Source organism: Etheostoma cragini, chromosome 16 (assembly GCF_013103735.1).
Source record: "Etheostoma cragini isolate CJK2018 chromosome 16, CSU_Ecrag_1.0, whole genome shotgun sequence".
Taxonomy (NCBI): domain Eukaryota; kingdom Metazoa; phylum Chordata; class Actinopteri; order Perciformes; family Percidae; genus Etheostoma; species Etheostoma cragini.
Genome location: NC_048422.1, coordinates 6,659,418 through 6,678,673, shown reverse-complemented (window position 1 = coordinate 6,678,673; position 19,256 = coordinate 6,659,418). Strand labels below are relative to the sequence as shown.

Here is a 19,256-nt window from a genome sequence, read left to right as displayed (position 1 = left end):
AACAGTTCTTTAAGTTAAGTGTCATTTGGTTTTGTCATGACAAGTTATGGTTATGGTTATGGTTAGGTTTCATGTGTCATGACAGTGTCACATCACTCTCATGGTGATACCTTTAAGTAAAGTGTCACCGTTTAATTCTACCCTGTTTAACTTTTTCTAGCCAACGGTCTCATATAGACTTCTCTTTATTAATCCTTTTGGGATGACTGCTGCGAGGAAATTGAAAATTCCAGCAGCAGATTTAGCAAGAAAAATTAAAATTAAAATTAAATTAAAATAACAGATAAAAAAGACAGTATAAAGACAACAAAATACTAATAATAACAGTGTTAAAGTGATAAAGTGACCAGGTATTAATGTAATATTTGCATGCCAGTGGTGCAGTGATGCCAGTGGTGAACACAGATCTCGCTCTGTTGCTCGGTTTCTGTGTTTTGTCCACCAGAGGGCCACAAAGATTTGACAGTAAGGTAAAGCACTACCGGGTTTATGTTGGGGGGGGGTGGTCCATCAATTTCCCTCCCTGTCACATTCTAAATTAGTATGTTATTGAAAAAGGCCAAAAAGGACATGATTAGAAAAAGCCAATAGAATTTGTGATTTGATTGATTAATGCAATAAATGTTTGTTGTTGAATACCACAATGCTCCACATTTAAATGATAACTATCAAAATTCACTCCAGCACACTTTGCACTCTTCATTGGACTCATGCCTCTATATTGTTTCTGTTTATAGTATGTAGATATTAGTGTATATTGTTTGGTTGTATTGTATGGAACCATGTTCCAAAACCATGTTCTCATATCTGGCAAATAAAGCTGATTCTAATTCTGATTCTAAAGCTGATTCGGACATGTCCACTTTTTTACGTAATGGGGGTTTGGGGGGGGGTTATAAGTTCATCAAACTGTCCAGTTTTCACTGTTTTTCATGGCCCCATTAGCATTAAGCGTGTACTTAAATTAAATGGCGCTGTGCACAAAATACTACAGTATGTTGTTGCATGACGTAATTCCAGACAGACTGCCTTATATATATTGTATTTTATTATATATTATGCTAGCACATTTGTTTCAGTGTCCAATAAAGGTGCTGGAGATCTCAAAGCTCACGTGGACACCGAACAACCTTATCTTATTCCATTGAAAAGGTTTTAAGAAATATTTAGCTGACACAGAATAGGTCATATATTTCATTTTTTATTTTTTTTATTTTCAGGTTGTTACAGATTTTATTTTATTGCATAAGTTCTTTTTTTTGTACCTCTGAGAAGCCTGTCTGAATTAGTGTCTTGAGGCGGCCGAGGGTCCTCTTTTTTTGGAAATCTAAATGTACTACTACTATGCAGCCCTGATAACCTTTTGATACGTCACATTTTTGTTAAATAGTGATACAATTACCAAATTAGGAAACCTTCTAACCTCACACACTAAATCTCTCATGCAGGCGAGTGGAAATGCAACCTCGCAACATTGGTGGGATAGGTTATCATGAGGTAATCGCTGTGCATTAATCTCCTTTTCTTAAAAACAAGTTGGAATCTCACATCCTTTGCAAAATGACAAGAAACCTCTGACCCTGAGCACATGGGGAAAAGTGTGCACACAGTGTGCCAACAAGGTGGTGCACCATGGACCAGACAGGGGCAGTATTGGTCAACATGAAGCTACACCCTGTTGGAGACCGGAAGTGAAGACTCAAATCCTGGCACAGCTGGAATTCACAACCCCTGCACCCATGTCTTGATTTTCTTATCAAGATAGCAACATTGTTTGATTCTAAGCTTCATGTCTAATTTTGAAGCAGTTGTTTAAAATATGAAATATCCAAATAACATGAACACTTTGCAATTCAATCCAATCCAAGACAAAGATTATGACAGCCTAAACTTCCCAGTGGCATTTTAAACAGAGTCACTGCTTAGATATATTAAAGACAGACCAAGATCAGGCAGATTATAGCATGATGACATCAGTGTGCATGTGCGCGCCCACGTGTCGGCCGCCCCCCTGTCCGGGGGAGTGTCATAACGGGGAGTGTCCCGGGACAGAAGCAGAAACTGCGGCTCTTCACTCCGCCGACTCGACGCCTCTCTGCTCCGGCTGCAGCTCTCTCAGGTCTACACCCTTCCGATCACAACCTACACCTTCAGGTACGTAACAACCCCCCCACTTTCTTCAACAACAATCCAGCCTGTAATCCAGCCTGGAGCACAGATTGCAGGACGGTAATTTGACGCCTTATTTATAAGAGCTACAATAAAATGAACTGTTATTTTCACGCAGCCTGGAACAAAGGTTTGATATGCTGGGATGAAAGAGAAGGTTTCTTCTTCTGATGTGAAAAAAACCCAAAAGGGCTTACTTGAAGCCAAGTTATTTTAGTTTATAAGACTGTCATCTAATGAAGTGTAAACCCTGCTTTTATTGTGAAAAGTGCACCGCTGCTGCCATATATGGATCGGTAACCCTGGACGATGACTAAAAGTTCCGTGTTTTCGCTTACGAGGCCGCAGGTCTGCTCATATTTCCCCTGTTTCTTTATCTTATAGACATTTAGACATTTAGACATTTAGACACTTTGTGATGCTGGGCTAGCCCAAAGCAACATTTGCCATGCTGTGTTTGCTTCATTAAAAAAAAAAAGTTAAAAAAGCTGTCAGATGATCCTCAGCAGCTTAATATGCTCATCTCTATTTTAAGGACATCTGTGGTTGCCATAGAAACACACAACCAAATAGTAATGTTCACTGAGGAAGTTAGTCACAACATCCTGGATGTGGTTATTAGCTACAGCAGCCGTGTGTGTATGTGTGTGTGTGTGTGTGTGTGTGTGTGTGCTCTGTGTGTGTGTGTGTGTGTGTGTGTGTGTGTGTGTGTGTGTGTGTGCACGCGTCGGAGCCACATTCAGCTGTCAGCCAAACAGAGATTATGGGATGCCTGAATCCACCAACTGTAGTACACCCCCGTAGTACACACACAGACACACACACACACACACACACTTTCTACCAAAGAGGGTATAACAGCTGATGTGGACATTTGTATGGGAATAGTTCTCAAAATGGCTCAAAGTGAGGTACTGTATCTGATGTCCCAAAAATGTTGCTAATGGACATTTTGAAGCCAACAGTCCAGGCTTCCGCTCACTGTTATGTAGCCTACTCTGGCTGCTGAAGACAGAAAATCCAAATTTGGGAGACAATAAATGGCAACGTAGTCTTTAAAGTACTTCATTGTAGACTCAGGTTATGTCTACACATAACAAGCACCCTCTTGCGGTTATGCAGTCATGCGATGACTGTCCTACATGTCGTCTCACAGTAGCATGAGTAGAGTTGGCGTGACAATAAAAGTTACTGGGAGGAGGTTGGATGGATTTGGCTTACACACACCCAGTGAGCAGCTGTCTAGAACTGTTTTTCTAGCTTTTAAATCACTGTTTAAATCACTGTTTAAATCACTGTTTAAATCACTGTTCTTCAGTGCTGCGTGCACCTTCTAACTACATATCCAAATATAGCATATGAACCACCGGCATGGTTTCTTTCCCTACCCTTACTCTCATAGTTATAGTTGACTAAATACAACCAGGTCTTACTCGTGAGGTTGTGTACTCATGTTCCAGACAGGTAGATGGGTCGTTGTTGGGGAGGGCATTGTGACACTGCGATATTAATATATACCACATCTTCATGTTCACTGCATCAACCTCTGTTGTAGGGCTGGTCAATATGGCAAGTTTATCCCGTAGAGGGGATTTCTTAGTTCATTAACATTATATAAGTATTTATTTTTATGGTAATTTAATAAAGAAAGAAATAAAGAAACAAAATGACCACATGGTAAGGACTATGTTTCTATCCTCCTGTGTCAGTTAAATTGACAAATGAAATATAGGCCTACTGAGTATTTCATTAATTTTATTAAGAACTTTAGTGTGAAAATGAACACAACCGTGCAATGATCAGAACTACAAGAGACGTCCAAGTGACATAAATATTGCGGGCACACAGTTCTGCTGATAGTTTTTGACATAGCAACAGAAACGATGAAGGAAAATATATACAATAGACTTTTTAACATTGTTTTGACGATATCATCATATCGCCCAGCCCTATTTATGAGATTGTATTGCATTCTCAACGTCCTTCAAACGAGATGCCATTTTGTAAGAAATATGAGTTTACAGTATTTGTCTGATATTATTTAGTCAGCAACAGAACCGGTTTCAGCTAGATTGTTCCTGAAACAACCATCTGGTATCCTTTAATAACTGTGCATGTATCAGGGAGGTTATGTACTAAGTCATAAACAGCCATTTGGATTGTCTTTAGCGTAACGCTGTGTCAACAGAGGAAAGGGAAGCAGAGGGTTGTCTCTACTGTATGTCCTGAGCGAGCTGGAGGACAGCTGCACAACCCTTGGAGAGGCAGAGAGTGGCAGGGTCGGAGTGGAGAAAATGAGTCACCAGGAATGCCTCTTCTGAAGGAAGAATGTCAGCACACAAGCACATAAATTAAGATTTGAAAGATAAAACTATATTATGGGCTTGTTTTTGAAGTGGCACAGCAGCAGATTGATAACAAGGGCTTAATACAAATGTTATCATATGACTCCGCTCCTGCTATCGGCATAGCTGTTCATTTTTCGAGGCCTCAGGGGAAGGCAGACACAAAAGAGAGGCTGCTAAAATATGGGGGAGGGGACCAGATAACTGAGGCTGGAATGACATGGGGGGGGGGGGGGGGGGGGGGGGGGGGTTCAGAAACTCCAAAAATTCCTCCGGCTTTGCAGAGGTGTGGGGTAGCCTGCAGACACCATATGCTTTTCCCAGCATGCCATACTGTTTGTTTTTTTAAGCTCGTAGCCGTGTGTGTGTGTGTGTGTGTGTGTGTGTGTGTGTGAGTCATTCACAAGACACAAACAACCCCCCCTACTCCCCCCGAGAGTCACTTTCTCCAACCTGCGGCTGCCAGAGACATTTAACGGATGATGTTGTTTTAGTCAGCTGTTGCTCTTAAATCTACAAAACCGAAGAAATTAAAGGACCTCTTTCTCTAACCTTCTCCCTCATTCCTGTTTGATTACGTTTTGTTTTCTACCTTTTGTCACAGTTGTTTTCACATTTTCGAACACTGGCCTTTGATTTTTCAATGAATGAAGCGTGAGGTGAAACAGATGCTGTGCATCCCACTCTGATGTTTGATTTATTAAGCCGCATGCAGTACGAGAGGATCTATGTAACTGTGGGAGAAAACCGCTTTGATGTGCAGCGGCAGAAAGAACATTTCTCTCCATCAGAGCGGAAGATCACAGTCAAAGGCAGTCATATTTATTTAGTGCCACAGAAACAAAGGCCTTCCGAATACAAATTAATGTTTTCAATGGGTGATGTGTTTCAGAGGGAAGGTATATTCTGCTGCTGTTGGATGAAAAAACTTCCTGAAAGAGTCGACTTTTCAGGATAAAATATATATATTTATATACATGCAGCTCTGTATTGAGGCAATCAGAGAGCTACACGTGCACCATGTTTTTGGAGGTTTATTATGGGGATTGAAAGGGTTACACTGGTACTTTTGGCATGAAACTTACACCAGAAGCAGTAATGTAAAATATTTCCTCTAGTTTAGTTACAAAGTGAAAACTGAAGTGACAAGTGTTCCTGTACTGTTTGCGTCATGGGCCACAGCTTGAGGCATTAATATGGCCTGTGTTACCCCCAAGGACATGGCTTTTTCCAATTAAAAGCGAATGCCTGCTGTACATCCGTCTCAGTGTTAATAAGGGTCCCCATGCTCAGCTCAGATCTCTGCGTGCAAGCTGTTTTCCTATTGCTGGGTGTGTCCGTTTAACTTAATGAATGGCTGTGGGCTACTGTTTATCAACTCAAGCAGAAGTTACTGATTTGTCACCGGTTGTTTGGGAACATAAAGTTATTATGTTCTCTCTTTGTTTTAAATGGTTCCCATATATTAATGAAGTAGCAGTTTGAGAGGATGTAGCAGCTACCCCAATTTGCTGCTATTTGTTTTTCGTAAGCATTCTGGATCTTCAAACCATTTTCCTGTTTCCCTTGCCTTCGGGCTTAATGCTAAGCTAGGCTAATCACTTCCTCGCTCCAGCTCTTAGTGTAACACACAGACATGAGACACGGACATCTGACTCTAGGGAGGGAAAACATATTATAAAATATGTAAATCTTGTGTTCTTCCTTTGCTTGGGTGCCTCTTCTTTAGCAGACATTTGTATCAGGAGATCATGAATCAATTCTACAGTATTACAGACAATATACAGAATAGTTTTTATTTTATTTATTTATTAGTTATTCTTCCAGGGACAGTGCAACAGGTTACCATAATTTGCTAGCCCTGTCCATGGTTAGGCATTTCTACTTTACCAAAAGTACAAAACGTGATTGAGCATGCATAATGAATACAAACATTCTTATAGGCATGTCTATATGTGACATTACACATCATATAGCGCTACCTATATATATATATATATATATATATATATATATATATATATATATATATATATATATATATATATATAACTGTACGTCAAAGTTTCCATATTTGACCATTCCAATGTCTGAAAAAACTGTATGAGCACTCCGTTTTTTGTTAAAACTGCTATTCATCTATAGGTATCTTTGTTTTCAGGCTTGACAAGTTAGTCGTAAAACATTTATGATACCTGAGGCTTAGTGAAACCTTGTGTGGCCACAGACGCTGCAGATTTGATGTCTGACTTTTGTTGCATTCAAGCGATTCAATTCCACTCCACTACTTAAGAGCCACTGCAGGAAAGTTTAGCTTTCCACCTCCTCCATCAAGCTCTAATGATCCCAGTGGAATTACCCAGCAGCCCCAGTTTCTCTTTGTCTGGCCGAACCTGGATGCAGGCGCTGTAGTGTCATGGAAGTTCAGACAGTGCTGGACCTCGTATGACTCCCACATACCCAGCTGTTTTGGCTACATGTTTGGTGTTTTGACTGGTTGCGTCGGCCATTTTATGTTTGGTCGGACTATAGGCCTCTATAGTCCGTCACCTGAATATATGTTTCCTTTCCTCTCAATGTCAAATATCTATCCAAATCTAGATATCTACCAGCCAGACACGTGTTGACACGTGCCACGTTCAACATCAGCAAAGTGGACTGTGAAAATGGTTCCACTAACCTTTCCATGCGGAAACATTCCAGTGCTACTTAATAATAGTTGTGAGCCTGGCTTAGGATAAGAGGAAGCTGAAATGGGGCAAAAAGGAACCCCGCATTTGTTGGCACGCTTTCTGAGCCACTTCCCTCTTTCAGGTCAGGAGCAGATTCCTGCCATGTTTGTGGGCAGACGGCTGCCTAAAAGAATGGCCGATTCTTGCTCCAATGTGGACCGTAGTCATGCAAATCGAGAGGCCGCTGGTCCAGCATTCCTGTGGAAAACTGGATTCTGTGTTCATTCTGAACTACAGGACCTCCAGTTTTTGGATATTTATTTTGTAATATCTGAACCTCAGCTTTATTAACTTTACAGATAAGAACATTGAGGGTTTGAATGTCCTTTGAGCAATTCATCCTTGAAATGAATTAGTGAAATAAAAAATAAATGCACAATGAAGGCTTACAGAAGCCTTTTTTCAGAGAGTTCAGGTTCAAATCTGAGAACACTGCTTCACTTCTGAGAAACTGTTTACGCCCTCTCGGCAGGCTTTTCCGTGCCAGCGATTAATAGGTTTGGAGACAGTGGGGCTTTTCAAAGTCCACGGCAAGCAAATTCACACATATTATTTATTTTAAGGGGATATGAAAATGTATTACGGAAAATGTCACAGATTTTTACCTGTTTATTTGCTTAACTGATTTTTTTTCTACCCAAAGTCAATGACTAATCGTGTTAAATAATTGTTATTCAATATTGACCAAAATAATTGGATAACGGTTACGAGCAGCCCCAGTTTGACATATCTCCTACTTCTAGTGTCCAGATATTTGTGCTTGCATGCAAGTTATGATAGATGAGATGATAGATTTTTCCTATATCTTATTATAAACACTGTTTCTTTTGCCGGCTATGACTACGCCTGAGTCACAGCTGTCAGGACTTCCTCGTCCTGCTCAGAGGAAACACCGTGACCACAGGACACCAGTGACTCACTGCTGTACCATTAATGTCTAACTATATCCATAAACTTTAGCTTTGTATCCATAGCAACACCTCAGCCTTAAAGGGTGTGGCTTTCCAGAGCAAATGTCTCACAAATAGGGAGTCCCAGGCTCACTTATAAAAAGGTTATTACCCAACTTTACAACTCTTATCTCTGCAGAACTCATGTAGAGAAGAAAAGCTCTAAATCTGAGGTGTGTGATTTCCCAGCAGGCAAGATGGCAGTGCAGCACCCAGAGTTTGATCGGGCCGGGCGAACGCCGGGTCTCCAGGTGTGGAGGGTGGAGAACTTTGACCTGGTGCCTGTTCCCGAGAACCTGCATGGGGGTTTTTACACTGGAGACGCCTACCTCATCCTCAACACCATCAAACAACGCTCCGGGAACCTGCAGTACGACCTCCACTACTGGCTGGGTAAGTGCAGTCAGACGGAGGTTAGGATGTGCTAGAACAGAGAAACAAGAGGAGGTAAAGGCAGTATCTGCTTTAAAAAATGGGGAGGGGGGCGTAAAATAAATGCTATTTAATTTTCCTTATTTGTGATTATTTTCTTTTGTAAAATCAAACTAAATCTGCTTACAAGAGATCTAAAAAAATTCAATTTGTGTGTCAAAGTTAAGAAAAGATACTCGTGAGAAACAGGCGGCATATTAAATTAAAGAATCATTTCTGAATTAATTCTGTTAATTCTAATTTGAATCTGGGTAGATGAGAACAGAAACACATGTTGGCAAAAGCCTCCTGAAATAACAGATGACAAGTTTCCAGACAGCGCTGTGTTGACTGCTGCTGTCGTGTTTTATGTTCCGCTGCGTCTCATCCTGCTCACTTAGATCAGCCACGTACATTGTGACAGGCCTTATTTCACTGGACTGATGTGCTTTGTGATCGAGTTGGAAAGGCTCACATGGACACAGCAGAGTTTCACAGCTGACATTTTCTCTAGGATCTAAAGCCTCATATGGTACACATGATGTATTGTTTAAGGACAAGAGATTTGTCTTAGACAGTTTTGCAGCACACACAGGATGGATGTCTTAAGAATCCATAAAAAGACATATTGTCATAAAATGTTCCATTACAAGTGAAAGTTCTGATTCATAATTCGACTTAAAGGTCCAATGTGTAGGAATTTCTCCCATCTAGCGTGAGACCATATATCGCAATCAACCCTCTCGCGCCAAGTACGGTACGGTAGCCTTCACGCTGCAAAAAGCCGGTCTCTTGCTCTTTCAACATCCTTTTACTTTTTCTGGGCGAAGAAGAAGACTCATGTTCCTTAAATTAGGACTTTGAATATGTGTGGTCCTCCATGTTTTCTTCTTTAAACTTGCCGGGGCCAGGAAGCGACGATACCCATTAGCAGCATTAGCAGCACCTGTGAGTTTATCATGTGACAGCGAAAACACAAAAGGCGGAGCCATATATTCTGTATGTCTCTGACCAGCTAAAGTATCAAGATTGCACGGGAATATGGAGCATTGAGCAAGGGGTTACGCCTCTCTCCACAACGTGTACCTCACAAGGGGTTAAGCCTTGGCGCTATTTTGATGCTAATAAGCCATCACGTGCCGTTAGCATCCCATTGACGGCCGTTCATTTTGACGTCACTTTGACAGCGAATAACTTTACATCTGAAGCGTTTAAAGACTCTATTTGTCCATTGTTTATTTCTACAGAAACATGACAATGTATAAAAGGCTCCAATACGTTATGCCTCACGTTATGACTCCGTAGCAGACGTTTTTGTAAAAATAGGCTAACGATTGTGTCATAACCACGCGACTTACTGTCGCATAGTAGATGAATTACCAAACAGTACAGGAGGAGCTCGCAGGGAGTTTCAAGTTACATTAGCTGTTTTAGTTTAATTAGTAATGTTAACTAGCATTTTATCTCTGCAAAATTGGGAATGCATGAGATTTCTCTTGGAACAGCTACCAGAAAACGTACAGCTTTAAGACAGGTTGTTCACGTCACATCTACGTCATCAAGCTCAGTCGGAGGCTGCGCAGTAACGCTCAGCAATCACCGGAATAGTGCTTCTAATGGCCTTCTCCGTCCAGAGCAACGGGATCTGTTGGTCCATTTCTTTAACGGTCTATGGCATAGACTGTATAATATTAATAGTAAACCGTCTATGATATAGAGCTTCTACCTCATGCAAATGGAAATGTAAAATCTCAAGCCAATAGGTTTACTTGGAATTGATGGTGGTGGTAAATATACAGGAAAAAGGACAGTTTGTGAACTGGCAACACAGATTTTGATAATGAACAACTAAACACACTACACACTGGACCTTCAACTAAAATCGCATCTTATCTGCAAAATGGTATCAAAACCTCACTACCTATGCAGAGTGGCCCCTTTATAATCCCACTGATACATATCTGACATGTGTAGTGGCTTATTATCACTGACACATCAACAGCTAAGCAGCATTTAAATGATGTAGATTGTAGAGCTAAAGCTAATTTAAACTAGATTATTGTAGTTTTATTTATTTCTTTTAAAAATGGTTTCATTTTGTAGATTTGACTTTAATTGGCATTCTGTGGACAGCAAAGGAAGAATTTCATTGTACAGGGAAACATATTTTTTCACTGTGTATATATGACAATACAATTTTGAAACTGAAATGTACAATTTTGTATGCTTTATGTACATACATGAACACCAAGTATGGACAAGCCGGTTTGCCTCCTGGGCACAGGGCCATTAAACAAGGCAGCGAACCTGAAAAACATTTCATTTCCCTTGTGGGATTATTAAAGTTGACCTTCTTTGTCTTCTAATTTTTTAAACCCATTAAAGTGAATTTAATCTTTCAACCGGGTTTTCATGGTCTTTTTCACTTGTTTTTAATTAAAATCCAAATTGATGTCCGTGTCTAGTAAGGGGTCAAATAGGTATTTGGATCAGCCAAAGCCTAAAAAGGAGTCCTGGAGATGAGTACAGAAAGAAGACAGAGTGCCTAACAGTGTCATTTTTTAGGATTTAGCTTAAAGCAAACAGGAAAGATAGGAGCTGAATTGTGACTTTTTTATTGATTTAATGTCCTTTTAGTCAGCTTGATTGATCATGGAAACAACATTTACCAATAAACAGGGTCTGATGTAACCCACTCACATGCTGCTGAACCTCTTTGTGTGACCATAAATTGAATAATATATTGTATAACATTTATAAAAGTGTCTGCTGGGATCTGCCCCATATTGATCTCCTGATTCACTGAGTCCTCAGTGAGGGAATTTGTCAAACTCAAAATCTGTCTGTCTGGATAGATGTGCCGTATGACCAGGATTTATATGGAGTACATTTGTGGTTGCTCTGGTGCAGGTGATTCCTGCACCCAGGATGAGAGCGGCTCCGCGGCTATCTTTACTGTCCAAATGGACGACTTCCTGGGGGGGAAACCCATCCAGTACCGCGAGGTCCAGGGATACGAGTCCAAAACCTTTCTTGGCTACTTCAAGTCTGGAATCAAATACATGGTAAGGTGTTGCGTTTATAGCTGTAAAACATGTCTATACAAGGAATAATATACATGTTTTGTGTGTTTTTTTTGCTTTTGTTTTGGTGCAAGTGTGATTTCTGCCTTTTTGCTGACTTTTTTAAGGGTATAAAAAACTGCATTTTATCATTCATAAAAATAGAAGATCCATTCTGTTATGACAGCATCATTATGTATATCTTGTCAACTTCCCAACATCCACTTCAAAATTCTCTTTTTTTAAATTGAATTCTGTTAATGTTAGATCCACCTTTTCAAAAGGCATTTTATATTGAAATGCTTCTCTTATCTTTCAGAAAGGGGGCGTGGCGTCTGGGTTCAAGCATGTGGTCACTAATGAGGTGGTCGTGCAGCGGTTGCTGCAGGTCAAAGGTCGCCGTGCTGTCCGGGCAACGGAGGTGGCGGTCAGCTGGGACAGCTTCAACCAAGGAGACTGCTTCATCCTGGACCTGGGCGCTGTGAGTCCCACTGAGCACATCAAGCACATTCATATTAGATATACATAACAATATCATGTGATTAGAGTCATCTTGGGCAAATTTCAACATTTGGTGACATTTTCTAGACCAAACAAGTTTTCAAAAGATAATGAAAATATACACTACCGGTCAAAAGTTTGGGGTCACTCACAAATTTCCATTGGACTCCATTATAGACAGAATCCCAGCTGAGATCAGTTGCCTTGTTTTTTTTTTTTAACCAGGGCAGCAGTTTCCAGATTACATTATGTGCATACATAATTGAAAAAGGGTTGTTTAATGTTTTTTAAATAATATCAGATTAGTAAACAAAATGTGCCTTTGGAACATTGGATGAATGGTTGCTGATAATGGGAAATGTAGATATTGCATTAAAGATCAGCCACCCACCCAGATCAGCTGGTATCCTGTCTATAATGGAGTGAAATGGAAATTTGTAAGTGACCCCAAACTTTTGACCGGTAGTGTATATATATTTTGTTAATTTATTTTGTATTTTATACATTTCTGTGTGTGAACAAAAAACAAAATAAAAAAAATACAATAAAATAAACTAAAGAGGGTTCAAAACACATGCTTTGGTTTGACTATGAAAATAATTGTTAATTGCAGACCTAGATGTGATCGCAGTGAGGTATTTTAAGTAGATCTACACTACAAAAGCACAGATGTTGGTGTGCGTTTAACAAGCTCTAAGGATTATGGGAAAAGTGGTCTTCATTTTTGTAAAACACCAAATGTTAAGCACGTCTTCTGTAACCTTCTTGCTGTACAGGAGATTTACCAGTGGTGCGGCTCCCAGAGCAACCGCTTTGAGAAGCTGAAGGCTACTCAGGTTGCCAAGGGTATCCGTGACAACGAGCGCAGTGGGAGGGCCAGAGTTTACGTCTGTGACGAGGGGATGGAGAGAGAGAAGATGATAGAGGTGAGATCAGAGAATTATGAGAATACAATTAGGTCTTAAACTGAGTTTTGTGTTGAAACGGCTGCTTCTGTCCTCAGGTGTTAGGTGAGAAACCAGATCTGCCTGCCGGAGCAGCGGATGACGTCCAGGCTGATGTCTCAAACAGGAAGATGGCCAAACTCTACAAGGTGAGAGAAACGGAAACCCCCCCGACACACATGTTGTCATTTCTCTTGTAATAAATATCTTGTTGTCTCATTATTTTTCAGTTGGTGTTATGTAAAAATAAAATAAATCATTTTAAAAAAATCTGTAATTTCGTCTGGTTTAATTTGAAATATCTAATCATGTCAAAAATTTAATTCAAATCAACTTTATTATCATTACAACTTTCTAGAAATAACTACATGACAACCATGTTAGCTTTACAGTTCTACTAATTTGTTACTGACAGTGATTTAATGAAAAGCCCAGAAGGAGGCCGTGCAGCCTTTTCTCTTGGTTTGGTAAATCTCAGAAAAGGTGACACACTGTGCCTCTACTCAACCTCTCCCTTCCTTCGCCCCCTCCTGCAGGTGTCCAACGCCAGCGGGAGCATGGCCATCGCGCTGGTGGCAGCAGAGAACCCGTTCGCTCAGAGCGCCCTGGAGTCCGGCGACTGCTTCATTCTGGACCACGGCGCCAACGGCAAGATCTTCGTCTGGAAAGGTCAGTGCAGGGTGCTTCAGCGGATTCCTGGTACGCTATGTTCATTTTGCAGAGTTTTATCTTCACAGTTGGAAACTCAATTTGTTTAATTGAACGTGACCCAGAGCCAAAAACCACAGCGAGGAAAGCTGGGAGGGAGGGAGGGAGACAAAACAACACACGCAGAAACACACACACACACACACACACACACACCCACAGACACAAGACATTGGTCCAAACACATGTGCAGGCTGAGGTCTCAAACTGCGCATGTGTTTCAAAGAGTCAGCGACATTGTGCCAAGTATCCAGGGTCTTTCCACAGCTGGAAATGTTATACCTCTGCTAAATAGATATTGTGTGGTCAATTTTGAGCAGGCATGCTGGCTCAGCTTCATTGCTTCTCATAGCCAGGTCTCAGAAAAAAACACACACACATATACACACTATATAAATGTATATATTAGAGCCTAACCAATAAAGAATTTTTATTTAAAAAATGTATTTAAAACTCAGAAATGCCAATATATCGGCCGGTATACTATATATTTAAAAAAAACTTGCGTAGTGACTCCCTGGTGTCTTGTTGCCAGGCAACTTGTCTGTTTCGTACACTTTCTGTATGGATTAAACAGACAACACATTACATGTGATATTTTTTGTTTTGTTTTAAAGGTGTTGGTAAGCTGATTTCTGTATCTGTACACAGAGCCCTGCTTCTGCCTTCCATTGTTTATGCTAAGCTAAGCTAACAAGCTGCTGGCTGTAGCTTCAAATTTACCGTGTTGATATGAGAGTGGTATTGCGTATCATCTAGCTCGTCATGAAAGAAAGAGTAAGCGTATATCTGAAAACAAAGAAAAAAAATATTGTTTATCCCCTTTGACCCAAACTGGCATATATAGATGATATTGTTGCAGTCATATCACTCAGTCCCACAGTTGGCTCCTCATAAAACTAAAAAACTATTATTACTGACACTTTCAAAATTAAAATACTCATATCATTATTTATTTGTCATATATACAGTACATATTCTCGCTTGATATAATAACTATTATCTGCGCCATCTTTCCTCCTGCTTACAGGCAAAGATGCTAACGTGGACGAGCGGAAGGAAGCGATGAAAGCAGCAGACCATTTCATCAAGAAGATGGGTTACCCCAAACACACGGAGGTTCAGATCCTGCCAGAGATGGGCGAGACGCCGCTCTTCAAACAGTTCTTCAAGAACTGGCGGGACAGAGATCAGACCGAGGGCCTGGGCGTCGCCTACATCTCTAACAGCATCGCCAAGATCGAGAAGGTGCCCTTCGACGCATCCATCCTGCACAACTCCCCCGCCATGGCCGCCCAGCACGGCATGGTGGATGACGGCAGCGGAGAGAAACAGGTGAGAGGACAGAGGCTGGACATCTGCAACCCTTCATATAATCCCTTGATGGGCACGTTTATGGAAGACAATAAGAGACATGAGTCTTTGAAATTTAACAGACACTAAATACTTAATATTGAAATATCTTTTTGAAAAACATATCCGAATTGTTTGTTCTGAATTCACCTCTTTGATATTTAAATATGAACATTCTTGATTTTCATTTTAAAAACCGGAATTTCGAAAAATTGCATCGAGAGCTTAGACTTAAGTTTTGAGAGCAAGATGAAAATCCTTTTAGAGAAAATTGTTTTTTGTTTTGAGAAATTAGTTCACACTGATAGCAAAAACCAAATATTTGAAAGTTTAAAAAGGTATTTTGAGAGATGGCTGTTGGTATGAACTTTTTCTCTCAAATATTTCTTTTCCTCTCATAAAATGCTTTTTTGCTATCAGTGTAATAACTTTTTCTTGCAAACATTTATTTTCTCGCGTGTAATAAAGAAACAAATCTAGCTCCATAGACACGTACCATAAGATCTCAACTGCTGCTGCTATCACCTTCCCATCCTGTGCCAGGCGCACGCTTCCCACACAAAAAGCTCCCTGTTGTGGAAAATGAGTTTGTGAAAGATGTGAAATACAGAGTGATTTCTACAGAGAGCGTCGGATTTGGAAAATGTTACGATTTACATTATACATTACATTATAACCAGAATCTGTTTTATTGGCCAAGTACACTTACATACACAATGAATTTGACTTTGGTGGGTGTTAACTCTCTCCACATTCAACAAATAGACAGTACTGTAGATATACGTTATGTAATGTCTACATGATTTGCAGTAAATGGGATAACACATTAATTACACTAAATAAACTTTTTGTTTTCCTTTCTTGACAGATCTGGCGTATTGAGGGGTCGGACAAGATGGCCGTGGATCCGTCCACACATGGACAGTTCTACGGAGGAGACAGCTACATCATCCTCTATAACTACCATCATGGAGGACGTCAAGGACATTTTATCTACATGTGGTGAGAATATGATAGAGAGGCCAATAGTTCAGTAAAAGCGGAGATAGGCAATCTTTTGGTCTAACAAATATCCCCCTCCTAACTGCCGGAATCATAAAGCAGAGTCATTAGGTTAGAAGAGCAAAGTACAAACTGCCTCAATCAAATAGACGCGGTTAACAGGAAAATGTAGTGATTGAAATTCTGTGTTGAGAGGAGTCAGAACACAGTGCTGGAAATGTGCGTATAATATTTTTTAAATGGAAAAAATAGTGAGTGTATTGAAGACGTTAACATACATTGTTCAATTGATAAGTTACAGGTATCCTGGGTAACTTCTAGTGGAGCAAAATCCTGAGTGGGTCTTATACCTTAAGGCTTTAAATGCAAAACATACAATAATCTCCCCCCCCCCCCCCCCCCCCCAAAAAAAGAAAGATATATATTTATATATATATATATATATATATATATATATATATATATATACACACACACACACACACACACACTGTATATACAATCAGTATATGTCATGTATTTTTAGAAATTAAATGTGACAGTTCAATCTTCAGTTAAAATTCAAGTTAAAATACTTGTTGTAAATTTAAGTGTTGATGATTTAAGGGACTCGTCTTTTAATATAGTTAATTTCCATTCAATAGTTACTGCTAAAATCTTTTCACTTTGATGTTTTTTTTTAAATTACCAGCCTCTTATTCTGTTTGGTGTAATGATGCTGCATTCACGCTGTCTCCCAGGCAGGGCGCGGACTCCAGTCAGGATGAAATCGGGGCCTGCGCGATCCTCGGCGCCCAGCTGGATGACGAGCTCGGCGGCGGTCCTGTGCAGGTGAAACCCGTTCCGTTAGTGCCTTTTTGTTTCCATGAGCTTCTATTCATCTCATATGTCATGTTATCAAAGTTTCTGCTGCCCTCTGGCTTACTCAGCGCAGTCACCTCCTCTCTAAAATGTACATCCTTACGGTTTCTCCTCTCCCTGATGGTTTTCCTGCTGCTGCTTCTGTCCTGTCCTCCTTGGTTTCCCACATGTCTTTAGGTTGTTGGTGCTCCTATAACCACTCAGGTATTTCCCCTTCCTTCCCTGCTCCGTACCCTCCCAGAATGACACATAGGACTTTTGTCCAGAGCCAGCAACAAAAGAAGCTACATTTTCTTATTTTCTCACCTTTCAGATGAATATGAATGTATTGATTTTAAAATGGGCTTCATTGCTTTGGCTCCTTGGCTCCTTTAAGACTTAATGAATGTTATAATGAGTCAACACAAACAGGACATTCTGCTGTGGATGTTAATGGGAGGTTCCCTCCTCCTCCACATAAACAAAACTCTACTCTGACCTAATTTTAGATGGAATCATCAGGGTGATGATGTTGGAGTTTGGAAATAACTGTGGAGATCATTCAGTACGATTTAGAGTTTTTTAGAGTGAGTCCTGGCTCTGCACTCGGATGTGTTGTCATTCAATTATTTCTGTGTTCTGCATTCACACTTCACTCCTCATGCATGTATTCACTTTGCACGTACAACATTTATGCTCATGTTGTGTGCGTGCGTGCTGTAGCATGACCCTGTGTGTATGTGTATTAAAGGATATAGAAAGAAGAAGATATTCACTTGATTTGTCTAACTTGTTGAAGCCTTATATTAACTTCAGATAAACCTGGGAACATCCTTTTATACAGAATGAGCCTTGATGCTTTACGGTTAAGCGGTGGAATCCATGAAGTGTGGAAACTTTTGCAGATGTCACGTTTGTCTTTAACAGATGTTTCCTTGCTCTCACTGTCCAAATAGAGAAAAGCTATTTTAACTTGATTCACTTATCCCAGGGGATGGGATAGTCTTAATGTTTTGATGTTAGCACTGAGAAAATACCTGAGTTTTAGTACAATTACCAAAATGATACCGTTAGGAATTTAGATAGATTTTTCTTCTTTTGATTTAAAGACGTAATGATGTTTGAAACCTAGAGAGACGACCAGAAAAAAAAAAAATCCCCAAAAAACCATACTTAACAAACTATATTTTTTCTCTGTGCTCTAGTCTAACAGTCTCTCTAGTTTGGGGTTAGCAACCAAGACAAGGAATCTCACAATTATTAAACCAGAGATTTGAAGTAAAATAAAACTAAAACTTTTATGCTGTTTCGAGACAACCATAACTGACAAGTAATCCTACTGAGGGACAGACAGACTGTTTCATATTATACAAGAGGATGAACAAAGAGTAGGCACTGCTGGGAATGTTTGTAGTTTGAAAGAGGTTGACTGTAGACTACCCATCAATGATTATTTACCATTTCTCTATTCTCTCAGGATTAGCATAAATTGCTGTGATGATTGGTTGACAAGAGCTGACATACATAAATATTTATGGGAAAGCGGCAGACCAAAGAGACTCATAATACTGTGTTAGACCTAACCTGCGTCATTGTTCAGCGTCCTAATTCCTCAAACCTCGACTCACAGCACCTTGTGGCTCAGCCCCATGCTGCCATCTTGTGTCTGTAGTCTGTACTGCAGGAGCCATGCTTTACATATTATTGATGCATATTTCACAACACCCAACAAGGGAGGATCTGTCTGTTGAGTTGTGGTAACACCAACCGGGGATAATTCACATTGTCAAAACGCATGAGGTATTTTGAAGTACCGTAAAAAAAACATCTTATCATGCTTGAGTTTTAACTTTGCCGTTTGTGATACCAGGTGAGAGTGGTCCAGGGGAAAGAGCCGGCCCATCTGATGAGTCTGTTTGGAGGACAACCCATGGTAGTATACAAGGGAGGAACGTCCAGGGAAGGAGGTCAGTCTGCTCCTGCAGAGACTCGACTCTTCCAGGTGCGGTCCAACTCTGCAGGACACACCAGAGCTGTGGAGGTAAGAGGACAAACGTCATACACTTTCTAACGTCACCACAGACAAATGTGCTTTTAAAAGGATAAGACTGGTGATATTCTATATTTTTCTTACTGTCAACAAATAATGAAAAGACATTATACATCGATGACGAGTGTGTGTATCAGAGCCTGATGTATCTCACTAATCTTTGCCATTGAGCCCCATTGTTGCCCCATT

General features: G+C 40.3%; 1 protein-coding gene across 3 annotated transcripts in view; it reads left to right on the top strand.

Annotated features, from left to right (window-relative positions):
- Positions 1-1,987: 1,987 nt before the first annotated feature.
- gsna (gelsolin a) overlaps positions 1,988-19,256 on the top strand; it is a 22,051-nt gene continuing 4,782 nt past the window's right edge. Inside the window, exons 1-12 of one of the 3 annotated variants that reach the window (XM_034897298.1) lie at positions 1,988-2,154; positions 8,389-8,589; positions 11,518-11,672; positions 11,989-12,150; positions 12,947-13,096; positions 13,174-13,263; positions 13,651-13,783; positions 14,853-15,157; positions 16,044-16,177; positions 16,918-17,008; positions 17,216-17,242; positions 18,888-19,058. In XM_034897298.1, coding sequence (XP_034753189.1) covers positions 8,394-8,589; positions 11,518-11,672; positions 11,989-12,150; positions 12,947-13,096; positions 13,174-13,263; positions 13,651-13,783; positions 14,853-15,157; positions 16,044-16,177; positions 16,918-17,008; positions 17,216-17,242; positions 18,888-19,058 — 1,614 coding nt within the window. In that variant the 5' untranslated portion in view covers positions 1,988-2,154; positions 8,389-8,393. Of the gene's footprint in view, positions 2,155-8,385; positions 8,590-11,517; positions 11,673-11,988; positions 12,151-12,946; positions 13,097-13,173; positions 13,264-13,650; positions 13,784-14,852; positions 15,158-16,043; positions 16,178-16,917; positions 17,009-17,215; positions 17,243-18,887; positions 19,059-19,256 lie in introns of all 3 variants that reach the window. The other 2 variants (XM_034897296.1, XM_034897299.1) reach the window with 2 other exon arrangements.